This window comes from Merops nubicus, unplaced genomic scaffold, assembly GCF_000691845.1.
Source record: "Merops nubicus isolate BGI_N331 unplaced genomic scaffold, ASM69184v1 scaffold3549, whole genome shotgun sequence".
NCBI classification, from domain to species: Eukaryota; Metazoa; Chordata; class Aves; order Coraciiformes; family Meropidae; genus Merops; species Merops nubicus.
The window spans coordinates 23,570-43,401 of record NW_008631492.1 but is presented as its reverse complement, the minus strand read 5'-3'; the positions used below and the strand labels follow the sequence as shown (position 1 = coordinate 43,401).

The following is a 19,832-nucleotide window of genomic DNA, read 5'->3' as shown; positions in this document are numbered from 1 at the left end:
TGCATATATATATAATTATATATATATTATATATATTATTTTTATATATATATCTATTTTGGGGTGCATTCATATCCTGTAAGCACTTTCACAGCATTTTTTCCCTACTCATCTCCTAAAATGTTTCCAGTGGAACTGAAGCTGCCTGAAGTGACTGCATGAAAAGTGTGGTGGTTTGGGTTTTTTCAGTCCCCAGACGTCAGAGGTGACAGGTTGGAAACCACTTCCCCCCCTCACTCCTCCCCCTCTGCTCACACACATCTCCTCTGGGCACGCACACGACCCAACCTGGATGGATTTTAGCACCAGAGTGTTCAGGCTGGCTCATAACTCCATCTCCTTTTCCAGATTTGGTTCTGGAGGTTGTCAACCAGCCCCTCAAAGTTCTGGTTTACAGACACTTTTTGTGCTTCTCTGTCACGAGGATGCTGAAGATTTTGGCCAGAAACAAACCTTGAAGCTCAGAACTGGGCTGTGCACGGGCTGCTACCTGCAGCCACACACAGGCAGGACCAGCCACTTCCACCAGAGCCCTGCCAAAGTCCTGGAGAACTCTTCCAAGAAGCCTCTTTGCTCTAGAAAAAAGGTTCTCTTGATGCCCAGAAAGAATTGTCAGCAGTCCTAACGGTACCACATAGACCATGATGGAAAAACCCACTGCAGCACTGCAGAGCAAGAGGGATTTCATAAGTTCAGAAAAAGTAAAAAAAAGACAATAAAAGCTGAGATTCTATGTGCTGTACATGCCCAGCTCATTGCACCTTATCTAAATGAACAACTTCAGGTGGAAAATCAACCCCTGTAAGCTCTTGGCTCTTCCCCAGAAGAAATTACAGGAAAATGAAAGAAAATCAGACAGCTGTTACCACATTAAAACTCATCCCTCTTAAAACCAATGTTGATCTGCCCAGTGCAGTCCTGAAACAGGCCAAAGTTTTTACACACAAAGGCAGGGAGAGAAGCTGCAAGGACTAAATCAATGTCTTAGCAGTGGAATCCACCCAGTTTGTCCCAGCATTCGTAGCTGTCTGTCCAGCTCCCTCACTCGTTAGATCCTCCCTGCCTTGCACTTTTAACCTCTTATAATAAGACTCTCTTTCATTTTTTTTATCTGGTTGAGGTGACAGACAAAGAGCAACACATACTTACCATATCAGGACACCATCTGAGCAGGAAACAATGATGCTTGGAGCACCAAGGGGATGGGGAGGAAGGGAGAGAGAGGTTTCAAATCGATGGGAAATCCTTTTACACCTCAGACGCTGCTGAGATGCAGCTTCTGAGATGCTGCTTCTAACCCCAGAGGAGTTGAAATGAGCAGTGAGCTGAAGGGCACGTGCAGGTTTCCTTCCCCTCCTGTGCTTACCCTAAATTCAGGCACATTCTCATGACCCTGTGGCTGCGTCACCAGTTTGAAGCAACATCAGTGGATGGGGGAGCCAGTGACCGAGCACGGGCTGCTGCAGCCTGAGCACCAGGCAGGTTCTGCAGGAGGAGGCCAGGATGAGGTGGAGCTCCTGGAGACAGGCAGCAGCTTTGGAGGCAGGAGGACAAAGCCCATCAGCTCCACTCCAACACCAAGGCTCGAGGTTGAAACTCAGTGGCTGGATTTGCTTTCCAAATATGCTCTAGGCTAGGGCAAGTAAATGGGCTGCACCCAGATCTGCAACTGTGGCTTTATGTCCAGGAGAGAGTTTAGAAAATTTGCTGATTCTTTTTGTTCCTGGGAGGTAACTACTAAAAAATATTGAGGTTTCCTCTTTGGCACAGTCACAAAATAAACTTACCCTTTGGTACCTGCTGTCACACAGTGCACACCGAGCTGCAGCATCCCCAAGGGACAGGAGGTGGCAGGATGACACTGCCACTGAACCCACCCACACAACCCCACAGGTCCTCCTTTCCCTTTTGGGGAAGAAATTTTTCCCAATATCCAACCTAAACGTCCCCTGGTGCAACTTGAGGCCATTTGCTCTTGTCCTACTCCATAGTTCTGCTAAGATTTCCCTCTTTTTAAACATCCACCCTGCTGGCCTGGATGGCCTAGGGCAACACCACCTCAGTCATATCTAACAGCATGCTCACCTTCCCTTGGCAAGGAGAAAGTGCAACCCAGGCTGCTCATCCTCAAGAGCTGCTGATTTCTGAGGTTTCCTGCAGTTCCCAGAACTGTCTGTAGCCAGTGTTACAGCAGTTACCCAGCTGGTCCTGCTCTGTGGACTCAACAGAGAGGACAGAAATCCACCCAGGACTCAGCACAGCACCCCTTGAATCCCACTCCCCTCTCAGCTGGACAGCACTACTTGGAAGGAAAATAGCCAATGAAAAAGGGGTGATTGGAACTAAGGTGAAATCTGAGTTCAGATCAAACCAGTGTCCAAACAACATCTTCTGAGGGGGAGAAGGAAAATCAGACCTCTCCCTTTTAACAGCTAAAGCTGTTTGGTTCTCTCAGCTGCTGCTCAGTGGAACCACAAGCACACGATTCTGTTCAAGCAGGTGAGACCCCTGCAGCAAACCCAGAACTTCATCCTGGGCTTCCCAATTCCAGAGCATTCACCCTAAATACCTTTATTTTAGCACTCTACAACCCTGAAGAACGTACTTCAATCTCATTTTGCAGTCTAAAAACGAAACCAAAAGGTGCTGTGGGATGAGCAGTGGAAGAAAAGGAAGCTGGTGAGACATCTGTGGTGTGACCCCGTTCTGAAGCAGGAAGGAAAACCTCCTGAGCACCTGGGAAGGACACAGGATTGGACCACGGGGCAAGTGGGTAGGGGCTGCACTGGGGGTAATGTATGATGCATATCACTCTGACAGAACTAAGGAGTTGTCTTCAAGCCTCTCTTTCTCCTGATAAGACTCATAAATTGGGTCAGTAAAATACCAGTGGGTACTGAAGAAAAGAAAATCACTCCCTTAGCCTTAGCAGGGGCTGGATTCTTTCTGAATGGAAACTTAAATACAGAGTTTTCTGACAGGCTCACTTGTCTGAGCCAATAGCTTTCATTTCTTTTGATGCAAAGAGCAGCTCTTGTACTGAAATTCAACAGGGCCTAAATGATTCACCCTTTGGGTTTTTCCCTCTGAACTGGAGCTTTAAGAAGTCAGGAAATTGGTTGCTTTTCCTATCAATAAGCAGCCGTAAATTCAGGTGGTTAGGTAAGCAGGAAGTGGAACTGCTCTTCAAGGGAGGCACAGAGAAACCCAAAAGGCCACTGTGCAAATTTCCAGTGAATAATAGGGCTCTGCTCATCATGTTTCAGTATTAACTGGCTGTAGTGTTGGCTGTTCCACACCCACAGCCCAGAAAGTCTTCCACACCTCCCCGAGATTTGCTGCAGAGAGGCACAGACTTCCACTAGACACTCAAATCTTTCATTCCCCAAACAACAAGCTCTGCTGATTGATCTTTTTTCTCACCCCCCCAAGAATGTCACTGCTTCTCCACCACTGGCAGGAACAAAAAAAAATTGCCAGCCACAGTTTCCTGCTATTTTGTCAGGGGGGAGCTGAAAAGTTGGGTTAGCCAGAAGCCAGGAAACGTTAAACCACTTGCTTAAAAACAGACAAAAAAAGTGCAAGTGCACTAATCTGAAATTCAAAGAGAAGAGAATTTGCTTGGGGGGACACTGCTGAAATCACCAGAGTTCTGCAACAGAGGGGAAGTGAATTGGGAAAGCAAAACCAAGCCCTGGAGGACATTGAGACAACCTAAAGAAGAAAGCCCAACCTTTCCAATTTGTTTAATTATATCACACAGGCACTTCATTCAGGTTTCAGTTTATTTTACCTTTAAAGAAGGTGACAATCTTGTTGAAAACAAGAAAAAAAACCCAAGATGGGTCCATACACAGCTGAGAATAAACGTGGCCAAGACAGAAGGAGCAATAACAAGTGTCTTTACTAGCCAGTGTTTAGATTGCTGAGCAAATTAAACCCCACAGCAGAACTGCTTACAAGGCAGAGAGAGACTTAAACTTTACAAAAGTTATCCTCTTGAATCCAAGCCACTGCTTCCACCTTTCCTTGGCTGAACCTCCAGTTCACCTCAATTAAAACTCTGCACATTTCCCAAAGCTACAGAAGGGAACTCAGTCTTTTTAAAGTGAATTTCACACAAGGTTATCCATGGCAAAATTCCCAGTAACACAAAAATTAACAGTAAGAGGATGAGAGAAGGCAAAAAAAATAGATTGAAAGCCCTAATGATGTCTCAGAACATCCTTTTAGGGCTGAGAAGGATCACTGCTCCCACTCCACATGAAGGGGAAGCTAAGGGAAGGGGAAGACAGTTGCAGTAAGCACAGTGTCAGGGCAGCAAGAAGATTAAAGCTAGGAGTATGAAGGAATACATTATAGGGAATAAGGATAATCCTTTGTACTTCATCTTCCCTTATAATTATTTCAGCCAGTTACAAGGTTTATAAGACACAAAACCAAAAAAGAGGGTCTAAGAGGTCTAGAAATCACAAGTGGAATAAGAGCCTAGAGCAAGCAAGGAGAGATGATAGTCTATGAATGCTTAAAAAGAGGCTGAAGAGTTAATTCTTCCTTGCCAAGCCTGCCCTGGTCCACAGAGGTGATGTGAGTAGCCCACCAAGGCAACAACCTGTCCCACTTCTTCAGATTCTCTGCTCAGGAGCTTTTCCAACCCCCATCTGTGGAGGCAATAACTTCTGCTCCACAGCTAGTGTAATTTCACAGAGCCCTACTGAAACCAGCCCATCATTCAGACTCAGAATAATCCTCCCTGCGTGTTTAGTAAGGTGATTAACAGAAATTTCATTATCCTGTTAGGATTTCATTTAGAAGCCCTGTACTGTTTCCATTATCTGTAAGAAATCATGAGGAAGCTGATGCAAGGGCTGTGCTGTGAGATAATTATAGCCTTGCCTAAAAGGGTCCAACTCCAAGCAGCTTTCCCCAGAAGGCCTCACCAGAGCTTTGAATCTAACATTGCAGTCACACAACACAAAAATAATTACACTCAAAAGACATGCAAGCTTGAACTAGTTGAAGCCACAGGCTAAATTCTTATTGGAAATCAGTGTCAATTCACAGAAAGAAACCAACCCCAGCTGAAACCTTCCTCCTTTAAGTTCAGGCAAAGCAATGAATTCCACCCATGCCAGAGCTCTGTGAAACTGGAGGAACATTCATCTGACATGAACCAAAAAACCCTCCAAGGTCTTGTGTGCATGGTCAAGACACTGGAGCTATGCTGGTGTGCAGAGATGCTCTGCTGCTTTTTCTTCTAGGGTGAGGAAAAAAGCATCAAGAACAAATGTTGGGCTTTGCTGTTTTCCACCCTTTTCCTACCCTACAAACCAGGTGAGAAGACAGCATTAAGTCAAATGTCTTTCTGTAGATAGTGTGGTCCTCATCTGAGCCTTTCAGAAGTCTCCCTTTTGTAATCCCATGCTCCAGGTACAAGGATTGCTGAGGGACCAGAGAGAAGGAGGGTAAATGTTACTCCCTCTGCCCTCTAGTTTCCCTGGAGGGGATGAAGGGGAGACAGAACTCAGACAGAAAAAGCTCTGCAAGCACAAATGATGGGGCCATGAGCAGCCTCACCTTGGCACCTCTGTGCATGGAGACCAGCCTGATCTGTTGGGATGGGAGAGGACTGAATGAAGAGTAATAACCCTTTGCTGCCTAACCAAAAAGGCAATTTGGCAGGAGTGAAAAGCCTGGGGAAGAGCAGCAGAGCTGGTTGCTAGGCACAGTGCCTCATTCCTTCCTATATGAGCATCAGGACACATCTTGGAAGTACAGATGTACCTGGGAAGTACCCAACAACCCAGGAAACTGGCAATAATGCAGCCAAACTGAAATGTCAGACTGATTGAGCGGGTTTTCTGTTTCTAAATGCTGTGTTTGTTGAGAAGAAATGAAGCACAACTCCCCCCCCCAAGCCCATTCCTTATTGCTGTCTGTCCAAGGGTGCTTTATGCACCCAGCCCCTCTCCTTCTTTTTTTTGAAAAGCTGAGCTCAGCTCCCCATCCTCACAGCACACAGCAATTTATCTGTTTTCACTGGGCACTCTGAGGGTAGAAATAGCAAGACTTTTCTTCTGGGGTTTTGTCTCCATGTTCTTCTTCTGGAAACTGGCAGCTGTCAGTCTCTTCTCTATGGTGTGATGGTTGTGGAGCCCCCAGCAGCCTAGGGAAGTTATGTTCCAGATCTGCAGTGAGAATAAGCAAAAGCACTGCACACACAAGAGGTCTTCACACATGTCAGTTAGTTACCTTCACCCACACAGCCTCTCTCTGAGGAAATGACACACAGATGATGCCCCACATCTTGGGGAAACTAAGTAACCCCCCCAAAATCACAGAGCAGATCTGTATTTACTCTGTTTATTCAACTTCACTTCTTCTGTTCTGGCTCTGGCTCAATGGGCTCATTCACCAGTAAAAAGCTACAGGGAAGTCCACAAAAGGCCACTTACCATCAGGGGTGAAGTGTTTTTCTTTCTTCAGTGACCATATGCACAAATGCAAGAAGAAGGTCAGCAAGATGAGCACAAATACAGCCACTGCAGTAAGGATGGCCAGGATGGTGGTGGAGAGAGAGTCATTTCTGATAGGAGCTGCAATTTAATTTAATAAAGATGAAGAAATCATGTGCACAGATTGTTGTTAAAAGAAAGGTAGTTTTTCCAAGGAAATATAGAACTTAATAAATTGTCTTTCTTTCAGCAGAACTAACAACTTCTCTGAAATTCTCACCAATTCATTGCAAGGACAAGGAGGAGGAAAGGCAGGAGCAGTGCCTCTTGCTCTCTTCAGGATACTCAGTACCTGCAAAGCCTGTACCCACTTATTCCTATCTAATCTGATCCATGATAAGACAGGAGGTTCCAATTCTGGGTGTTGGGGAGTCAACCAAGATTCATAAAGGAGCTGGATGAGCAACAAAGCTATTGTCTTCCTAAGAAAACCCAGCAAAACAGCAAGAGGAGAGAGAAAACTCATAGTCTGCCCAATAAGTGTGCTCTATTAGAGGACAACTGCTGGGCTTTTCTCTGCCTTTATTAATGAAAGAGCTTAAATGGTGGAATCTTTGCCCAAGTCAACAATTCCTCCTATATTAATACTGCAAACAGACAACATCCATTTTCAAAGCAAATTTTCATGATAGCAAGAGCTCTGAATGGTGACTTGCTGCATAATTATCAACTGAAGAAGAGCAGAGAAAAATTATAGGCTCAGAGAAATAAGTAACTGTGAGAAGGTACCTTGCTCCATGGCTTCAGTGGGGCAACCACACACTGCATTGTGTGTGCTGTTGCCTGGCTTGATTGTCAGAAGCCCAGAACTTTCACAGCTAAAAGAAGAATAAGAGTCACATTTAGAAGGTTCCTGCCTTTCCCTTCATCCTCTTGGCTCCCTTGCTTCCTTCCCTCCACTCTTCCCACAATTTGTTGCCTTTTTCTCCCCTTTTTCTAGCAGTACAGGCAAAGTTCTGGCTGCTTCCCAACAAGGTAACACTCTATCACAATTGTTTATGTGCACTTCTTTTTTTCAGTCTCTTTGTTTCAAGTCGTGGCCACGTTTGGAATAATTTTGCCTCAGTTTGAGCTGGAGTTGGGAGGAAATGGAATAAGCAGCTTAAGTTCTGCTTTGAGACTGCTCATAATGCCAAAGGAGAGAGAAATACCATATACTGCTGAATTTGAAAAGCTCGTTGGTGATCTTGCCTTTGATTCAATTGGATTTTCTAAGTATTAATCATTTAGTAGAACTTTATCATGCATATTTCCAAAGGAAGCAAGCACTGCCAAACACATACTCAGTCCAGTTTCGGCACCAGCCATTCTTCACGTTGGAGTAGGTTCCTATCTCACATGGTTTACACTGGAATTTGAAGTCCACCACACCTACAAGGAAAGAGAATGTGAATTAGTGGTCAGTGCCAGCACTGAAAGATGGGGATGGAATAGATTGGAGCACAATGCATCCTCTCCACGCTCTCTCTGCATTATTAATCCCTCCCCTGGAGAAAAACAAGCAGTTCTTGCCCTCTTTGCATTTTGGGAGCTGTCTGGGCAGCCCCCTTGCAGAAGAGGTACAGAACAGTCTGCTCTGACAGCAGAGATCTGAAGTCAAGAAGCAACACAGAATAAAACAGTCGTCCACCAACAGCTCTAGCAGCTTGGAAGAAAAATAACACCAGGAACTCCAAGCATGAAAGTCTCAAATTTAGGAAGGGAAAAGCTGTAAAATAAGGAAGCAAGAGCTTTAGTCATAGAGGCCACGGGATAAATGCCCTTTCTCTCTGCATCACAAGCCTTCCCCAGAGGAGTTGTTGTGTGTGGAGGGAGCTGTGTGTGGGCTCTGACTGGAGCTGGGGTTTCTCTGCTTACCAAGCCTCACCAGCTCCTCGCCTGCTGCACATTCAGGCAGCTTGACACAGTAGAGACACATGTTGTCAGTGCAGCTGGAGCCCTCAGGACACTTGCAGTCGTGGTCCTCAATATCCTTGCATGGGCTGTTGCCTCCTGGCAAGAGGAAAGAAGTTAGATTTGTCTTTGTCAAGGAGGTCAGAAAATAACGTGACTCTTAGTGTCACTGCCTGACATAAGTAGAATAAATCCTTGGTGGAAAAAATGGCTACCAGAATGATGCCATTCCCACCCATCTTGGCTAAAGTTTAGAGTCCTCAAATTCAGCACCACGCAGATTTTCACACCATGGTTATCTTGCAGGACTTATCTATGGTGCAGGACTTACCACTGTAACCCTTCTCTCTTATCAGAGACACCCGTGGAGGTCAGAAGTAAGGCAGCAGGTTTGCTTCACTACCTGCTGGAGACACCACGGGGTGAGGAGGGCACTGCCAGAGCCCCAGAGAAGCACTGCACATGAACCAGCCATCCAGTCAGCTCTGCCAGAGCTCTTCTCAGTTTGGCTCAGCCATGCTAGAGAAGAGGTACCCAGATCATCCTTGGCCAGTGCAGCTAGAGCTCCTGTTCTAACAACAGCAGCTAATTCCTACACTCTGTTGGCAGAAGTGGCTCTAAATCCAAGCCATAAAACCAGCACCCTTCCCACCCTCTGTCCTCCTGCCTCTAGAGGAGTTCTGTTGTGAACTTGCACTAAAAAAATATCATCTTTCATTTTGAGAGGGTCCTGAGTTCATGAAAGCAAAGGATTGATCATAAACACTGATCCCATCAGCAAACTGTATCAAGCAGTCCCTCAGGCAGCTGAAGACCAGTTAGAAGAAAAGTGCTGCTCAACCAGGAAGCTGTATAACCTTAAAAAAATAGAGAAACACTGGCTAGTTCAATAGCATGCTTGAAAACCCACAGTGAGCATCAAAGGACAAGCAAGGACTGTTTCCTGGTAGAGGTGATAGATACAGGGCCACCACAGAAGTGCCTACATCTTCCTCTGCCCACTGGCTCCCTTTTACTTGCTTTCCAAACTTAATGATGAAGTCTGGCAGCAAAAAGGAAACAGCTTGAGGATGCTGCTGCCTAGGATTAGTGGGTGATTCTGGAGCTGCTCCCACCAACCAACAACTCTCCTGAGGCTGAATGCCTTCAGCCCAGTGGAGAGGACAATGCCCTGGGGTCTCCACACTGCTGAGGACTCCACAACTCTTCACCTCTTCATTGCATATTCTCACAAATCCCACGTGTCCACTCGCTCCTTCCAGAGGCAGCTCAGTGTCCTTCTTGTCAGCTGAGGCAGATATAGTCAAGCTACTAAAAGGTGAGAGGCTGATTCCCACCCAGGCACCAGTGGAAGCTGTTAACTTCTTAGCTAGCCCTGCTGGATGACAGCACTACCATGCTAGCTGGACAGCAGCTCTGTCTGGGGACAAATGGAGAAGGAAGGTGCCTTGTAGGTCGTACAAACAACTGGACCATGGCTGAGGCCATTAGAATCACCTCTTCTGTCCTTCAGGCAGGAACTACAGGTCAGAACAGGCTATTGAAACCAGTCATCACCTGAGACCTTCTCTGTGCATCTACCCATGGGACAAGCACAGGTCAGAGGAACAGAGGGATTGAAGTGGGCTGCTCTTTTGGACCACAGACTGCAAAGGGCAGCCCTACAGAGAGCATCACTCCCTGCATTCCCTCTGGATGGCAGAGAGAAACATGGAACCATGTCTGCACGGAGCAACAGCTCAGCATCAGTGTGAGGTGAACACCTTTCCTTGGGAGCAAGACTAGCCCATGGGAATCCACCTCCCCTTCCTCCCTACAGAATAACAAGCAGAAGCACACAACAAACCTGAAAGATGAGTCCCCTCTGGGGTTTATGGCTGAGGCAGGTTCTGAATTCAGGGCAGGAGGGAAGCCCTTGCCATCATGATTTGCATACAGAGTTATTCAAGACACATTTACATACACACACACACTCCTGCTCCCCACACTCCGTTACCCTGCTTGACATAAAACCATATTGAGAAGCAGAAAGAAGACAGACACATCATCCCCTTACCTGCAGCAGAGATGCATTTGGGGCAGCATTTCTCTTTGTCTTTACTGATGATTCTCAGCTCCCCATCCTGGCAGGACGTCCCCAGGGCTGGCTGTGCCCATGGCCACACCACCAGCAACAAGCAAGCTTGGATCTTCAGCTGGCTGGTTCTGCTCGTCTGTTCTGGCATCTCTTGAGCCACACAACCCCAAAAACACTCTGGGGTGGGCTTCTGGCAGGAGTCCCCTGCAGAAATGCTCTCTGCCCTGACAATGTGGGGAGGCACTGTGCTTTTTGTGGCCACGCTCTTCTTTTTCTGTTTGGCGCCCGGCTCTCCCCGTTTCTTTAGGGGCGGGGAAACAAAATTATGTCATCAGATTGTGAATAGAGCAGAGCTCAGCAGCCAGGGCCCAGGATTCCATCAAGAGCTGCATGTTAGGAGCAAGATGTAGCTCCATCTCATCTGGGTTTCAAAAGGATTCTGCACGTTGATATGCAATTGAAAATGAATGCAGTTTAAATGGGTGTGTGCACATGACCTGAGGCAACGCTAAAGCCTTGGGGAAGAGTGGCTGGAAAGGTGTCTGGGAGAAAAGGACCTGGGGGTGCTGGTGGCCAGCCAGCTGGACATGAGCCAGAGTGTGCTCAGGTGGCTAAGAAAGCCACCAGCATCCTGGTCTGGATCAAAAATAGTGTGTCCAGCAGGAGTAGGGAAGTGGTCGTGCCCCTGGGCTCAGCACTGGGGAGGTCACAGCTTGAGCACTGGGGTCAGTTTTGGGCCCCACAGGATAAGAAGGGCATTGAGGTGCTGGTGTGGGTCCAGAGAAGGGCAACAAAGCTGGTGAGGGCTCTGGGGAACATGGCTTGTGAGGAGCAGCTGAGGGACCTGGGGTGTTGAGTCTGGAGAGAAGAGGCTCAGGGGAGACCTTCCTGCTCTCTACAGCTCCCTGAGAGGACACTGGAGTGAGGTGAGGGTTGGTCTCTTCTCCAAAGTAACCAGAGATAGGATGAGAGGAAATGGGCTGAAGTTGTGCCAGAGGTGATTTTGATTGTGGATTAGTAAGAATTTCTTCCCTGCCAGAGTGATGAGACACTGGCCCAGGCTGCCCAGGGAGGTGCTGGAGTCCTCAGACCTGGAGGGGTTCAAAAAAACATGCAAACATGGCACTTCAGGACATGGTTTGGGGGTCAGGGGAGTGTTGGGTGATGGTTGGACTTGATGATCATAGAAGTCTTTTCCAAACTTAACGATTCTATGAACTTCAACACCCTCAGACTATTTCATTCTGAATTCCTCATGCATTTAGAAGCCTTCAAGGACTGAACTACCAGATTGCAATGAACAGTAAGTTCATCCATCCACTTAGATTTTCTGATTCTGTAACTTGATTTAAATTTCCTTCACTCTGCATCAGGAGACTTCTGAATTATTTTCCAGAGCTGATGCAACTCCATATGGAGACCATGAAACCAAGAAGAAGAACAGCCCCTTCCCTGCAGGCTGCAGGATCAGACCAAAACTGAAGAGACCTGCAACGGGCTCTTCAGAGACACGTGCAGCTCTTCTGTCCCCAACCCCCCTTGGGATTTAGGTAACAAAAGTCAGCTGCTCAGCAAAACTGTGCATAGCCACAGACATGTTGCCTGTACTCATCCCCTGCTGCTGGGTTTCAATTCTGAAATGTCTTGCCTCATACAAACACATACTCAAGCTTCCACCTCAGCTCTACACGTAGAGAGCTTGCTTCCCCCCACTGCTCCTATTTCCACTGTGCCCTTAGAGCTTGTGGTTGGTTTTATGTGTGCACAGTGAGGATCTTTAAAATCCAACCTCACTCTCCACTTAACAGATCATTCTGGGGCAGGAGCAACTTCTAACGGGCTCTTTTCCACGCTGCGTGTGGTGACAAATAGGTCAAGGCAAGGAAGAATCAGATCTGTGAAGAGAGATGAGTACCTCTAGCAAATGTCACACCAACAGACAGCATTTGACACTTGCCCTACTAATTCCTTAGCTTAATCCAGAGCCAGTGAAGCTTGAACAAACTTCCCACACAGACACCATCACTTTTGCTTCAGTGTGATCTACGCTTTCTCCTGGAGATCATCTGTGGATCTCAAAGAGTAGGTCAGTCAACACACTCTTCATTTTGCCTTTGGTCTGTTCTGGGTTCTACCCCTGTTGCTGTCATGGGCTGGGAACAATCAGGCAGGTTTGGTATGCAACAGACCCTCCTAGTTTTAAAGCTGGATGGTGCAAAGCTGCCTGTGCCCTTGCACACGTTAAGTGAAACCTTCCTATCAAAGGATGACATCCAAACTAGCTGCAGGCAGGCAAAGGAGACAGCTCTCTGCCGTCAGTTTTTCCAGTGTAATACCCCTAGAAGGCCAACTGTTATGTTATGGAAATTAAAAGCCTCCTACTTTGTGCTTCTGCCACACAGGAGATCCCCTCCTCTTCCCACGCAGCGCTGCTCCACATGCTCCTCACCGCCTGCACCGGGAGCACACACAGGCTGCCTGCTGCTCTGCTGCCCACCCCGGGGCTCCAGCACACCACAGTTCCTGGATTCAACCCCCTCCCAGGGCAGGATTCCTTCCTCCAGCTCTTCCAAGCAGTATAACCACTCTCAGAGGCACCACAGGGAAGGTTTTTGGGTGCTGGTCAGAAAACGCGGTGCGCTCGGCAGCACACAAACCTCTCTCACCCTCTGCAGAGTCTTGTGATGAAGACAAGTCATTAGACAAAGCACTTGGACACTGCAACACACTCTGCAGACCAGTTCTGACCATTTCTGAATCTCACACAAGCCTTGACCAGCTCCCAGGATGTTTTTGTTATCCCTGGCTCTTGTAAGAACAGGCTAATAATAATGAGAACCTGTTTCAAAATCTTTCCTGTGGTCAGGTTAAGATTCACCCCAGGGCATGCTGGCTGAAAATACTTGAAAATATTCCTCCTGCCAGAAAGGGAATAGCTGGAGCACACTAAGCCCCTCCAGCTTACTGTGGCTGCAGCCAGAATTCCTGGGGGCAGAGCAGCCCACGTCTGGTAAACAGTGTGATAGCCAAACTCTCCCTTCCACCTTCTCCTGCCCTTTGCCCAGGCTGGGACAGTGCAGAAACGTGGCAGCAGCAGCTTGAGAAGCTCCTCAGCACGTGCAGAAAGTGAGTGTGGACAGCAGGGGCTACACCTCCCCATTGAACCCAACTTTCCCAGGCTCAGGCTGTGAAAGAGGAGTTCTACCTCAGCTGTGTGAAGAAAGCAAGAACAAAAGGCCAATGAAGGAAAGCCAAATTTCTCAAAATTAGGATTTCTTCATTGTCCCAGCAGCAACTGCCTTTGAGGCCAAGGTCCTTCCAGTTTCATTAAAAGACAGTGTGTGGGCTCCCTGCAAACCTCCTCACAGCAGCTGGCAACAGTGACAGAAATCATGGGGTGTCACAAATGCTCTTAGGATTCCCTCTGAAAAAAACATTTGTCTATGAGGTGTGCAGAGAAAAACCTGAGGAACAAGAAGAGATGGGACCAGCTGCACGTGCTGCTCAGACACTTGCCCAGGGGAGCAGCTCAGGCTCCCCAGAAACTCCCTGAGGCTTTTGTGCACTTGTACCCTGGCTGGAGTCCCACAGAGAAGGGTGACGTGGAGGAGATGAATCCTGTTAGCACCCTGGCAGTTGTTCTGATGTCAAAGCTGGCCTGAGGAGCTGTGAGTCACCTAACCTCACTTTCTGCCAGTGCCATACCCCAGAACATCCCACACACCAGTCACAGAGACCTAATGCTGCTGGAGAGCCAACAGGAAGAACATCCAGCAGCAGCAGGGGTGGGTGATTTTATAACTAACAGAACAACTTGAGCAGTAGGAGACCAGGACTCTGACAGGCACCACACTTCATCTCCTGACACCTCACACTCTTCACCTCTAGAAGTACAGCAGCAGCAATAGACTGGACCATGCCTGTCAGAAGGGACAGGGACAGTGTAGTGGCTGCAGATGGAGGAACTGGCCATTGCCCTGCAGCTCAGAGATGGACATTAATGACCAGCACTGCCTAAATACCAAATCTGACCATTAATCAGCCTTCTGCTCGGGGTCACAAAGCCAGCAGTAGAGAAGGGACCTCCCAGGGTCCTAGAGAGACAAGTGGCAGGTGGCACCCAAGGGGACCCTAAGCCTGGCAGTTAGAGTATGTGACATTTGATACCTGGTGTTTACCAGAAGAGCAACTCATCATTTGTTTCCTTCTACCTCTTTTGCATGTTATTTTTTTCTGCCTTGGTCTCTACATGTTTTCATTCTTGTTCAAGCACCACAGTCATGCACAGATACTGTGGAACATTTACAGTCAGAGCACAGACAAGAGCTGTACACACCAACTCTAAATCTCCAGAGTCAGCAGTGACCTTTCAGAGACAACTGGCTATAAAAATCTTTGGGGTTTTTCTAAAACTACCCTTACCTGTCTCTGATGTCAGGTAGGGAGAGTTCATCTGCCAATCCCTTTCCTGGACGTGACATAGGTCGATGCTGTCAGCTCCCAGGCTGGGTTTCCAGCTCTCCCTGCTCCTGTTGATAGAACAAATGCCTGTTTCACCCATCAGGAAGCAGAACTTTTCACCTCCCCATCACCTTTTTGTTGGTGTTGTTCCATTCAGCAGCAGGGACAGGATTAACAAGACAACATGTGACTGAGGCTTTGCAGGAATGAGGAATTCATAGGCTGGCTGAGGTTGGAAGGGACCCCAGAGATCATCTCATCCACCTCTCAGCTCGACCAGGTTGCTCAAGGTCTCATCCAACCTGGCCTTGAACACCTCCAGGGCTCTTTGGGTTTGTCTGAGCACACATCCCATGAAGTTCCTTCTCCTTTGCATGGAACAGGAAGACAAGGCACAGTCTCAAAGGGGCAAGAGAAGCAGCTAGGGACCCAGATGTTAAAAAATACCCCAGGGTTTGAAGTCCCCACTAAAAAAGGGTCCCAAAAAGGGTCTCTTGTGTGCCAGGCTCTAGCTCCTCATTCTTATGAGATTTGAAGGGAGAACCAGTGGATTCTTCCAGGCACTGAAGTGCACCAACATGGCAACTTGGACCTCTGCCTTCAGGGCACATGTTCCTAAGGGTATTGACAGAACTGGCTGCAGATTCTATTTTTACCCCCCTTAAGGCTATCCAGCCATGAGCTGACCATCATACACATCACCAGGTTGCTTCATCTCACACATTCCTTGTTGCCTGAGGCCACTGCAGCCACCAGTTTGCTGAACTGTCCAAATGACTAAATTCTGGATAGAAAAAGAACAAAGACATTGTATCTGCTTTTCAAACACATAGAATCACAGAACCAATTAGGCTGGAAAAGACTTTTAAGATCATTGAGTCCAGTCATTAACCTGACTCTACCAAGGCCATGGATAAACCATTGTAGCACCACAGCTACATGGCTTCTAAACATGTCCAGGGATGCTGATTCAGCCACTGAACTGGACAGCCTGGGCCAGAACATGACCATCATTTCAGGGAAGAAATTTTTCATAATATCCAACTTAAACCTTCCCTGGCACAACTTGAGGCCTCTTCCTCTTGACCTACCACTTGGTTCTTTGGGAGAAGAGACCAACCCCCACCTCACTCCCACCTCCTCTCAGGGAATTGTGGAGAGCAAGGTGGTCTCCTCCAAGCCTCCTTTTCTTCAGGTTAAATAGCCCCAGTTCCCCCCAGCCACTCCTCCTAAAACTTGTGCTCTAGTAACACAAAAAGTTCTTGCAAATCCAGTGGCTTTACTGCTGCTCCTCAGACCCAACATCAGCACTAATGGAATATTATTACCAGGGAGAGCATCTGGTTTCCTGACATGAAGATTTTGCTGATTACCCACCACAGGTAACCAAAGAAGTCACACAGTTCTCCTGCAAGACAGAGGCTGTTCACATGAAATCTACTTAATTTCTGGATGACTAATGATATTTGTGATATTGATGTTTAAATTGCCTTGTAAGCTCCATCTCATCAGCTGTTTTCTTCCTGATGTAGAAAACCCCTTTGGCTAGCTACAAGATCCACATTCTGTGGCACAGAACTTCCCTATGCTCTTGGGAAGCAACTAGCAGCCTGTCTTTACTTAAAGAGCCCTTTGCAGCTCCAACAGATGCTACTCACACAAGGTGAAGTGACTCCACAGCAGGAAACCTGTGGTAGAACAGCAGTTCTGATGGGCTGCAGGACACAGAGGGGCTGGTGACAGGGAGGGCACAGGGACATCCCTTCCCCAGAAGTACACCTTGAGTAGTACAGCTCATGTAGTATCATCCAGGCTCAGGCAAAAAGTTGGATGAATTTATCTGTAGCCTGAAACTAGAAGACAAAATTGCTGCTTTCCTTTCAGGAAGTTTCTCTTCATTTCTTCAGGCCAGAGCTGAGATCTTGCAGGGAGTAGGGTTGGCTACCCTGGGGGCTTCCAGATCTTGGGGTGACATCAGACAGTGCCTGTCTAGTGCCTGCCCTCTTTTGGCACACAGGCAGAACTGCTGCCCTGCAAACCTGCCCCAGGTACACCTCTGGGCACCAAGTCACCATGGCAGAGGCTTGGGTGATTTGGGCTTTCCCTCCAGCAGTGCTGAGGATCTGCAGCATGAGGAGAAAGAAGCCTCAACTCGCAACCAGGGGAGGTTTAGGTTGGAGATTAGGAAACATTTCTTCCCCAAAAAGGGTTGTCAGGGCCTGTCCCAGCCTGCCCAGGGCAGTGGTGGAGTCCCCATCCCTGGAGGGGTTTCAAATCCATGGAGATGTGGTGCTGAGGGACATGGTTAGTGGTGACCTGGCAGTGCTGGGTCAACAGTTGGACTTGATCTTGAAGATCTCTTCCAACCAAAACAATTCTATGATTCCATTCTATGCACTCACCAGAGCTCAACCTACAGAACGAGTCTCACAGCACCTCTCTGGGTTGCCTGCCCAGCTTGGCCACCAACCCTGGTGACTCCTGGCAGACAATCCCAGTGGTGCAGAGCCCAGTTAGTCCACAAGTGACATTTCATTGAGAGAAACCAACCCAGACAGAGGCAAAACCCCCAAGCCCCTGACGTTACCAAGCTGTTTCCTTTCCAGCACAGCAGCTGGCACGATGTCTCTCAGCCAGTGTGACCTTTCTCCAGTCTCTCATGGCAAGCCTGAGTCAGAGATAAGGGATCTCAAGCAGTCACAGTAGCAGAAACCTCTCATCTTTGCAGGGGAAAACTGAAAAAAATAAAAAAAGACAGGAGGAAATGAACATAAAAAGCATAAGCTTATGGAGCTGTGCTTTTTTTGAAGATTACAGTAACTACTGAAACATGAAATAAACCTTAACTGCCAAACCTGCCACCTAAAAGGAGTGTTCAAGTACTGCAAAATTCAGCTCATTTAATTTTGTCTTTCCCCCTCTGAGGCTCTCAAATATCATCTGTTCTTGCCCTAATCCAGCAAAGCAATAAGCAAAGCAAACTTCCAGTTGAAACAAAGATAACACTCCAGGCAGCCACACGGGAGAGAGAGAGAGAAATCCCAAAGACAACAGGGGTTGGGGGTTGGTTTGGTTTTCCTCCTGCTTTTTTGGAGCAATTTGACTGTGCTAGCCAGTTCCAAACAATGAATGGAAGGGGCTGGGCACGTGGCTTGCAACACATGGCTAGTGCAGTTGAAAAGAAGATAAATAATAAATGAAAAAATGGCATTATTCCCACCCAGAAATGCACGAACCAGCTGCAAGACTGGTAACTCCTCCAATTTTTTATCAAGAGGCCAGATTCAAGTGACAAGGCTCATGCAGGCAGGTTGGCATGTGCCTCAGTGAGCTCCTGAGTGCTATGGCAACCAAGATGCATTTCCTTGACAAGTCAGAGGCTCACCAAGGACTCCCCCACTGCCAGCAGAGTCCCCACCAAACCCAGGGTGAGCTCTGACAGAACTGACTCCCCAGCTTACTGTGAGACACCTGAAACAGCTCCCAGCACAGCCCTGGCTTTAGCAGCCTAGATGAAGCTGCACAACTTCAGACTGTGTCTCTCTCTCTCTCTCTGAAAAAGGGGAAATCTGAATGGTTGAAAAACAGGAACTCACTTTGTGACACGAGCACTTGCCTTTGAGAAGGGAAAGTTTCATTTTTGGCATGTAGGAAGATGAGTGTGGGCAGAAGGCAGCACCATCTATCCTTAACTGCTTTCTGTCATTTTGGGGAGGATTGGAACAAAAAAAATCCAAGTGAGTTTGTCACAGAGGAGTGACAAGACTCAACATGGCAATTAAAAAAAAATCTTATTCCTTCAGAGTGCAGTATCTACATTATTTAAACCAGCAGGTTTAAAGACCCAAATCCTCACAAAAATCCAATCAGAAATGCCTCCAATCCTACCAAATGTTATTATGGTTTAATTCTTCTGGTAGGATCATACATCTGGGCACAGTGATTGGCCACATTTCAATGGAGAGGCCACCGAGGACAGCTTGTGAGGGCTTCTCTTGGCCACACGCCTTGAGCTGTCTGCCTTCAGCTCTCCAAACAGTGATGAGCAAATGAAACTGGTCCCCAGCTCCCCTCCCAGGGGCAGAATCAGTCCCCTCTCCAGGCAGAGGGAAGCTGTGCCCTGGTTTGGAGGAAAGCTCCAGCCAGGGAGGCTGGAGGAAGGCAGGAGAACGTGGTGCACTCGGGCACCTTCCTGTGCAGCTGAGTCAGAGGGCAGAAAACAAGTGAGATTCGTGGAAACAGCTGGTGAAGGGCACACCACAGAGGAGCTCTGCTGCCAACTGCAGCACTTCTGCCAAGCCAACAGCTCGTCTGCTCCTGTGGGCTCTTCTCATCAGGGAAGCCACAAGCCCAGAGAGCTCAGTTAGAGGGAAGTGGGGTACGTGCCTACGAGCTCGATAAGCATCTTTTCTGAGAAGGTCTCAGGCATTCCCTGGAATGCACCTCTCAGATCTATCCACAGCACTTTGCCATCCAGTTTCCTGTGAGGTGACAGCGTCGAGGCCACAGCACCTCCTCAAAGCCCTCAACATTCCCAGCAGGGGCTTTATGTTTGTGAAGGTGCTGAGCCCCACCACCTCGAACGCCCCAGCAGCTCTCAGGTCAGAGCTGCTGCCAGGCCAGATCTGCAAAGAAAACCACTACCCACAGCTTTCCCAGGTCCCACAGGAGGCCAGAGGCAAGGCAGCATGTGAACTGGCACACCACAGGCCTGACCACTGCTTTCTGGAGTCCCTCTTTGCTCCTTTGTGCCCCCCAATCACACACATCATACACCTGCATCTAGCTGCTACCACCATTTATTTCAAGAAGTCACTATCACACTTTGTATATAATACAAACATTTATATACATTGTATATGCACTTCAAAATAGGGAATCATTGC

General features: G+C 47.7%; 1 protein-coding gene across 1 annotated transcript; it reads right to left on the bottom strand.

Annotated features, from left to right (window-relative positions):
* Positions 1–6,036: 6,036 nt before the first annotated feature.
* On the bottom strand, positions 6,037–10,633 carry TNFRSF18 (tumor necrosis factor receptor superfamily, member 18). Its single transcript, XM_008947562.1, has 6 exons — positions 10,465–10,633; positions 8,373–8,507; positions 7,799–7,886; positions 7,245–7,333; positions 6,456–6,596; positions 6,037–6,188 (listed from the first exon to the last, which is right to left on the bottom strand). Exons 1-6 carry the CDS (start codon positions 10,631–10,633, stop codon positions 6,037–6,039), a joined length of 774 nt encoding a protein of 257 aa, XP_008945810.1.
* Between the last annotated feature and the right edge of the window lie 9,199 nt (positions 10,634–19,832).